This window comes from Salvelinus alpinus, chromosome 36 (genome assembly GCF_045679555.1).
Source record: "Salvelinus alpinus chromosome 36, SLU_Salpinus.1, whole genome shotgun sequence".
NCBI classification, from domain to species: domain Eukaryota; kingdom Metazoa; phylum Chordata; class Actinopteri; order Salmoniformes; family Salmonidae; genus Salvelinus; species Salvelinus alpinus.
In genome coordinates this window covers 19,164,746-19,173,851 of record NC_092121.1, presented here as the reverse complement: position 1 = coordinate 19,173,851, position 9,106 = coordinate 19,164,746, and the positions used below count along the sequence as shown (strand labels likewise).

The window sequence follows — 9,106 nt, the reverse complement described above, 5'->3', positions numbered from 1 at the left end:
CCGAGGCTCCAACAGACCAACACGGAAGATAGTCCACATGTAACCCTGGAATAGAGCTAGCCTCCAATAGACCAACAGGGAAGAAAATCCACATGTAGCTCTGGACCAGAGCTAGCCTCCAATAGACCAAAAGGGAAGAAAGTCCACATGTAGCTCTGGACCAGAGCTAGTCTCCAACATACTGACACGGAAGATAGTCCACATGTAACCCTGGACCAGAGCTAGTCTCCAATAGACCAACAGGGAAGAAAGTCCACATGTAGCTCTGGACCAGAGCTAGCCTCCAATACACCAACAGGGAAGAAAGTCCACATGTAGCTCTGGACCACAGCTAGCCTCCAACAGACTGAAAGGGAAGACAGTCCACATGTAGCCCTGGACCAGAGCTAGCCTCCAATAGACCAACAGGGAAGAAAATCCACATGTAGCTCTACAGCAGGCCACAGGTCGTTGAGCATGTCACTGCAATTTATGCACTGTTCAATCTTCAGGATATATCCTCATTACATGATGCAAGATGCATCCTGACGTTTGGTAGGACAGTGGGTCGGGCATAGAGATCTTATTAAATTCCTACTGTATATGTCATTCTATGGGGTCGGGTCCTCTGTCTGACCTCCTCCAAGGTCTTAATACCCATCCTAAGAGCTGTAGACCTGGGCTGTAGACCTGGGCTGTAGACCTGGCACTGCCATCCTACTGAACAAAGTATTGGCAATGAGATATGTGTCCCAAATGGCACCCTTTCCCTTTTTAGTGCACTACTTTTGGCCAGAGACCTATGGGCCTGGGTCAATTGTACACTATATAGAGAAAAGATTGCTATTTGGGATGCACATAAACACTCGGTGTGTTCATTGGTCTACTCTGTGTTTTCTGAAGGTAAAGTGATTTTACAGTTCATCAGATCATGGTGGGGTTTCTGACTCCAACGATAGGACTGCTGGGTAATTGGAGTACAGTACATTGTCTCCTGGATGTTTGTAAATTGTTCTTAATGTTAAGAATGAAATGAATTTTGCAAAGAGGATTGGTACAGTAACAGAAACAGGGAGCCCCCTCCGCCCCTCCCCCTCCCCCCACCGCACAGTTCACAAGGGATTATATCGCTATCGAAACTTGGCAAGAGATTCCCCTCCCCCCAATTTTTGGTTGTTGCATTTGCTGGCAATCCCTCTTTATGCCCGGGCAGCAACTGTTGTTGGACTTTAAACGACAGATGAAGACAAGCTGATGAACAGAGCAGGGAAAGAGAGCACGATGGAGAGAAGCGAGGTCAAAGGGTCAGGTCCATAGAGAGTGGAGGAGGTAAAGAAGGAAGGAGAGAGGGAATAGAAGGAGGTTAGACTAGACTGGTCTACGTGCATTTTGGTGAGTGTTTTCTCTATTCTTTCTTATGTAGAAATGCCATCTGCATGGCTGATGAATTATAATCATGTGCGATTGTCCAGCGGAGGCGGTCTGTTTGTAAATGTGCCACTCAGGTTCCTGACGCTGACTTCACACACCGCCATGTTGCTCTCCAGATGTGTTTATCTCTGATGGGAGGGGGATTCATCATCCCCCTCTACACTCTGTTGGAGCTGGTGCTGCTGGTCACTGCATTGGAATACTGGAACAGACAGACTAGGCAGACTGAGTAGTTATTAGTTGAATATTATTATAATGTATCAAACCTGATCAGATTTACATTGCTTACATAATATTGGTGCTTTTATGTAAAGGTCTTATTTGGATTGCACGTCCACCTATTGTTTTGACTATGTTTGAACCTGTCTAGTCTGATATCTGATGTTAGGCTGGATGTTCCTTCTCCGGCAGAAGTGGGGGGTTTGGTTTAGGTTGTGATGTGGGGGTGACTTCAGTGATTCTCTGGTTGACTTGAATAGAATTGTGCACCATCACTCACATTGTCAGATTATCGTTGATCATTCCCATGACATGACTCTCAGATGATTGTCAGAGTGCTTTGTTACTCCGCCTCTCTCCGTCTCTCTCCCAATTGTTTTCCATCCATCTTTCTCCACCTCCATATCCTGTATTATTCAGGTTGTGAGTACATTCCTTCTCAATGTAATGACATTTATCAGACCATAACCTGACTGGTCTGTCAGATCTATGTTACTCATCTTAGTCAACAGCACCCAACGGTTTCGGTCTTTCCTTGGTATGGTGATGGTGTTAAACTGGTCTGAAAACAACTCCTCGCCTCTTCCCCCTCTGTCTTTGCAGATCTCAAGGAACCAGGTGTAAGACAACAATATGGTGTACGTTTCCCCAAGCCAATAGAAAGGCTAAGGGGAGCCACTGTAATGCTTACACCAGAGGAAGAAGCATGGGGCTGTTTTCTGACCAGGCAGATGTGTGCTCTCACAGTACACCTCCCTCTCTCACTGTCTCCCTCTCTACCACAGACAGGATGACGAATCAGCAGCCAGTCCACCAGTCTAACAAGGCCCATTATGATGAGGCACTGCCACCCATTGTTGGCGCTGGAGTGTTGGACTTGTTGGAACCCAAACTTCCCAATAGTTCCTTGGGAACCTACTGTGGCTTCCTCATCCGAAACTCACTGCTCGTCCTCACTATACTGGGTAGGTGCCTACCTCGCTTCATGGTGGTCAACTGTCAGGAAATCAATTATTTCATCGCCTTCAGTGGTTATAAAGTGTTATGCTGCATTTCAGCTCTCTGTATTACCTGCGCTAGCGCACATTTTTTTTAAATATATAAACATTTTATTAACTGTTTTTTTTTTCTTCCCATCCCCCTCTTCGGACGACAATAACAAACTTTCTCTCTTATTTTTTTACAGCTTTCTCACACACATTTTACACACATGGCACTTCTCTCTAAGGTTTCTTCACCGTAGTTACATATCAAGAATATAGTTAGTACATACAGCGCATTCGGAAGTATAAAGACCCCTTACATTTTCCCCCACATTTTGTTAAGTTAGCGCCTTATTCTAAAATTGATTAAATAAATACCAAATTCTCATCAATCTACACATTAAACCCCATAATGACAAAGCAAAAACACGTTTTTAGACATTTTTGCAAATGTATAAAAACAAAAAAATGGAAATATCACATTTACATAAGTATTCAGATACTTTACTCAGTACTTTGTTGAGGCACCTTTGGCAGCGATTACAGCCTTGAGTCTTCTTGGGTATGACGCTAAGCTTTGCACACCTGCATTCTTCTCTGCAGATCCTCGCTAGCTCTGTCAGGTCAGATGGGGAGCGTCGCTGCACAGCAATTATCAGGTCTCCCCAGAGATGTTCAGTCGGGTTCAAGTCCGGGCTCTGGCTGGGCCACTCAAGGACATTCAGAAACGTGTCCCAAAGCCACTAGTGCGTTGTCTTGGCTGTGTGCTTAGGGTTGTTGTCCTGTTGGAAGGTGAACCTTCGCCCCAGTCTGAGGTCCTGAGCGCTCTGGAACAGGTTTTCATCAAGGATCCTTCTGTGCTTTGCTCCGTTCATCTTTCCCTCATTCCTGACTAGTCTCCCAGTCCCTGCTGCTGAAAAACATACCCACAGCATTATGCTGCCACCCCCATGCTTCACTGTAGGGATGGTAACAGGTTTCCTACAGATGTGACGCTTGGCATTCAGGCCAAAGGGTTCAATCTTGGTTTAATCAGACCAGATAATCTTGTTTCTTATGGTCTGAGAGTCCTTTAGGTGCCTTTTGTCAAACTCCAAGCAGTCTGTCATGTGCCTTTTACTGAGGAGTGGCTTCCGTCTGGCCAGTCTACCATAAAGGCCTGATTGGTGGAGTGTTGCAGAGATGGTTGTCCTTCTGGAAGGTTCTCCCATCTCCACTGAGGAACTCTGGAGCTCTGTCAGAGTGACCATCGGGTTCTTGGTCACCTCCCTGACCAAGGCCCTTCTCCCCCGATTGCTCAGTTTGGCCAGACGGACAGCTCTAGGAAGAGTCTTAGTGGTTCCAAAATTCTTCCATTTAAGAATGATGGAAGCCACTGTGGTCTTGGGGACCTTCAATGCTGCAAAAAAAAATTGTACCCTACCCCAGATCTGTGCCTCGACACAATCCTGTCTCGGAGCTCTACAGACAATTCCTTCAACCTCATGGCTTGGTTTTTGCTCTGACATGCACTGTCAACTGTGGGACCTTATATAGACAGTTGTGTGCCTTTCCAAATCATGTCCAATCAATTGAATTTACCACAGGTGGACTCCAATCTAGTTGTAGAAACATCTCAAGGATGATCAATGGAAACAGGATGGACCTGAGCCCAATTTCGAGTTGCATAGCAAAGGGTCTGAATAGTTGTAGTTATGTTTTCGCTTTGTCATTATGGGGTATTGTGTGTAGATTAATGAGGATTTTTATTTTTAATCCATTTTAGAAAAAGGCTGTAACGCAACAAAGTGTGGAAAAGGTAAAGGGGTCTGAATACTTTCCGAATGCACTGTACACATCACTTCTTGTTGGCACTGGTGCACTTACTGTAATTCCCCCTGGAATGGAAATGAAATCCAATGAGTCAGACGCTGTGATTATAAACCCTCTCGAAATGCTCTTCTGAAGCGTTTCACTGGAATCTCTTCTCTCTGCGCTCTCACGGAAGCTGCAAGGGTGACAGAGGCAACCATTGTGTAACTGTTGTGCTTACTCCTCTCCTCTGTGAACTGTAACAGGTGTAATAGCGGGGTCGCTGTTTGGGATGCTGCTGCGGTATGTTTCTGTTACAGACCCCAACACCCTGATGCTGGTGTCCTTTCCTGGAGACATCCTCATGAGGATGCTGAAGATGCTCATCTTGCCCCTCATCATCTCCAGCCTCATCACAGGTACACTGTTGTAACACACACACACACACACACACACACACACACACACACACACACACACACACACACACACACACACACACACACACACACACACACACACACACACACACACACACACACACACACACACACACACACACACAGTCTTATACAGCTAACCTTGAGGGGACACACAATTCCATTCCATTCAAAATCCTCCTATTTTCCCTAACCCCTAACCCTTAACCTAACCCTAACCCTAACCTGTACTCTTACTTACCCTTACCCTACCCTAACCATAACCCTAACCTTAACCATAACCCTAACCCTAACCTTAACTCTAACCCTAACCTTAACCCAAAAACCTTAACCTTAAACCTTACCCTAACTCCTAATTCTAACCCTAAAACTAACCCTAGCCCCAAACCCTTAATGTAATTCTAACCGTAGCACTAATTCTAACCTTAACCCTAAACACCCTAGAAATAGCATTTGACCTCGTGCGGACTAACAGAATGTCCCCAGGTGGTCAAATTTGTGTTTGTTTACTATTCCTGTTGGGACTTCTGGTTCCCACAAGAATAGTTAAACACGTCCAGACGCACGCACGCACGCACGCACGCACGCACGCACGCACGCACGCACGCACGCACACACACACACACACACACACACACACACACACACACACATATGCAGGTGGAAGGTGCCCTGCTCATCAGCCTGTCTCTCTCCCTCCCAGGTCTGGCTGGTCTGGATGCTCGTTCCAGTGGGAGGATGGGCTCCAGGGCCATGGTCTACTACATGTCCACTACGGTCATAGCTGCCATCCTGGGGGTCATCCTGGTCCTGGGGATCCACCCGGGGAACCCCAAACTCAGGAGCAGTCAGGAGCAGAACACGGCCCCCAAGAACCAGGAGGTCAGCAGTCTGGACGCCTTCCTGGACCTCATCAGGAACCTGTTCCCTGAAAACCTGGTGCAGGCCTGCTTCCAACAGGTAGGACCCAGACCCAGAACTAGAACTGGACCCAGACGCAGAACTAAACCCTGACCCCATCAAACAATGGATGATCAGTTGTTATTGTGAGATTTGGACCCTATCAAAGCCTGACTTTAATGACCAGCATTGGGAATGTGTGGCTTATGGGGCAATTGTGTCCAATTCGCAATTGATTGTTACAGTGCCTTCAGAAAGTATTACACCCCTTTACTTTTCCCACATTTTGTTGTGTTAAAAAGTGGGATTAAAATGGATTTAATTGTCTTTTTTGTCAACGATCTACACTAAATCCTGTGTAATGTCAAACTGGAAGAAAAATTCGAACATTTGTAAAATATTTGTGAAAATCAAAACAGTAATATATCTTGATTAGAAAAGTACTCAACCCCATTACATGTTAGTGTCACCGTTGGCAGCGATTACAGGTCTTTCTGGGTAAGTCTGTAAGAGCTTTGGATTGTACAATATTTGCACATTATTCATTTTAAAATTCTTCAAGCTCTGTCAAAACTGTAACTAGGCCACTCAGGAACATTCAACGTAATCTTGGTAAGCAACTCCAGTGTTTATTTGGCCTTGTGTTTTAGGTTATTGCCCTGCTGAAAGGTGAATTTGTCCCTCATTGTCTGTTGGAAAGCAGACTGAACCAGGTTTTCCTCTAGGATTTTGCCTGTGCTTAGCTCTATTCCGTTTCTTTTTATCCTAAAAAAACTCTCTTAGTCATTGCCGATCACAAGCATACCCATAACATGATGCAGCCACCACCGTGCTTGAAAATATGAAGAGTGATTCTCAGTGATCTGTTCTGTTGGATTTGCCCCAAACATAACACTTTGTATTCAGGACATAAAGGTAATTTCTTTGCCACATTTTTTTGTAGTTTTACTTTAGTGCCTTACTGCAAACATGATGCATATTTTGGAATATTTGTATTCTGTCAGGCTTTCCTCTTTTCACTCTGTTGATTAAGTTAGTATTGTGGTGTAACTACAATGTTGTTGATCCATCCTCAGGTTTCTCCTATCACAGCTCATAAACTCTGTAACTGTTTTAAATAGGTGCCTCTCTTTGCGAGGCATTGGAAAACCTGATCTTTGTGGTTGAATCTGAGTCCATTGTGTGACTTATTAAGCAAATGTTGACTTTTTAATTTATTTAGGCTTGCCATAACAAAGGGGTTGAATACTTACTGACTAAACACATTTCAGCTTTTTATTTGTAATTAATATGTAAAAATTCCTAAAATATAATTCCACTTTGACATTATGGGGTATTGTTTGTAGGCCAGTGACCAAAAATCTCAATTTAATCCATTTTAAATTCAGGCTGTAACACAACAAAATGTGGAAGAAGTTAAGGGGAGCAAATACTTTCGAAGGGGCTGTATATGCACAAACTAGTTCATAAAAAGGAATGGCTTATGTCATCATGGAAGTAGAGTTTTGCTTTAGAGTAGAGAAGACAGTAGTACTATATACTGTAGGTACAGAACATTGAACAGAACAACATGAATTGGGGTATTTACAGTACTATATAGGTAGAGAACATTTTGACAGAAATGCCGCTAGAACCTTAAAGTCCCAGGCGTTCCAAATTATGATCCTTCCATTTCCCAGAAAATGACGACTTTGCAGACCAACACATATGTGAGTGGTGTTATCTGTGCAGATCCTAATTCCCTCTCTTTATTCCAAGCTTTTGTTGTTGCATTGGACATTTGATGTGTCCCTCTGAACATCTTTCCCCTTGCATTGACCAATAGCTGTTCTTGTGTTGACATTTTCACTTGACATTTTAGGAATTTATAAGAGGCTGTTATCCAGCGCGATTTACAGTTAATGTATTTATCTTAAGATAGCTAGGTGAGACAACCACACATCGTAGTCGTAGTGAGAACAGTTTTCCTCTGGAGAAGTTATCAGCAAAGTCAGTGCTAGTAGGAAAAGACAAGTGCAGGTTTGAATATTTAATTTTTAGGGGCGAGGAGGGAGGGAATGAGACGGAGTTCTCTTAATTAAGATACTCTTTGAATTGGTAGGGTTTCAGACGTTTTTGGAAGATGAGCAGGGACTCTACTGTCCCAGCATCAAGGGGACATGATCCTGTACCTAGGTGGCTGACCACAGGACAGAACAGGAGAGGACAGGACAGGACAAGACTGTGTGATTTACAAAGCACCGCTGCCTGGCAGATATGATTGCTGTTAATCCAAGCAGGCGGATCATTTTTAAGCGATAATCCAGACCTCAATCATGTCGCAGCAGTTGCCTTCTTTTGTCCAAATCCTGTGTTTTCTCTCTCTCCTTATCGCTCTCATTCTCTCTCTCTCCTTATCGCTCTCATTCTCTCTCTCTCCTTATCGCTCTCATTCTCTCTCTCTCCTTATCGCTCTCATTCTCTCTCTCTCCTTATCGCTCTCATTCTCTCTCTCTCCTTATCGCTCTCATTCTCTCTCTCTCCTTATCGCTCTCATTCTCTCTCTCTCCTTATTGCTCTCATTCTCTCTCTCTCCTTATCGCTCTCATTCTCTCTCTCTCCTTATTGCTCTCATTCTCTCTCTCTCCTTATCGCTCTCATTCTCTCTCTCTCCTTATCGCTCTCATTCTCTCTCTCTCCTTATCGCTCTCATTCTCTCTCTCTCCTTATCGCTCTCATTCTCTCTCTCTCCTTATCGCTCTCATTCTCTCTCTCCTTATTGCTCTCATTCTCTCTCTCTCCTTATCGCTCTCATTCTCTCTCTCTCCTTATTGCTCTCATTCTCTCTCTCTCCTTATCGCTCTCATTCTCTCTCTCTTTCATGCGCGTGTGTCTGAATGATTAGAAATACTCTGTGTTAGACTGGGTGAGGGTCAGACCTTCTGTTGGTGCTAATCTCTTTACAGCTCCGTTGGGTTGTCTTCATTTACTACAGTAAGGCATCTGCCTAGTGTGACTGTGTGTGTGTGTGTGTGTGTGTGTGTGTGTGTGTGTGTGTGTGTGTGTGTGTGTGTGTGTGTGTGTGTGTGTGTGTGTGTGTGTGTGTGTGTGTGTGTGTGTGTGTGTGTGTGTGTGTGTGTGTGTGTGTGTGTGTGTGTGTGTGTGTGTGTGTGTGTGTGTGTGTGTGTGCGTGTGTATGTGTGTGTGTGTGTGTGCGTGTGTGCGTGTGCATGTGTGCGTGTGCTTGTGAGTGTGTGTGCGTGTGCATGTGTGTGTGTGTGCTGTTCAGCCCTAGGCTTATAAGGATCCTTTCTCTCGTTGTGTGCTGTCACTGCGTTTGTCTTCGTCAGAGATTAATTGATAATGTAATTGCTTTTGCAGATC

At 44.5% G+C, this 9,106-nt stretch overlaps 1 protein-coding gene across 1 annotated transcript in view; it reads left to right on the top strand.

Annotated features, from left to right (window-relative positions):
* Positions 1–2,419: 2,419 nt before the first annotated feature.
* The window catches only part of LOC139565192 (excitatory amino acid transporter 2-like), a 13,670-nt gene continuing 6,983 nt past the window's right edge, over positions 2,420–9,106 (top strand). The window contains exons 1-3 of the mRNA XM_071385342.1: positions 2,420–2,594; positions 4,670–4,822; positions 5,547–5,803. Of these exons, the coding sequence (XP_071241443.1) occupies positions 2,420–2,594; positions 4,670–4,822; positions 5,547–5,803 (585 nt within the window). The remainder of the gene's footprint in view (positions 2,595–4,669; positions 4,823–5,546; positions 5,804–9,106) is intronic.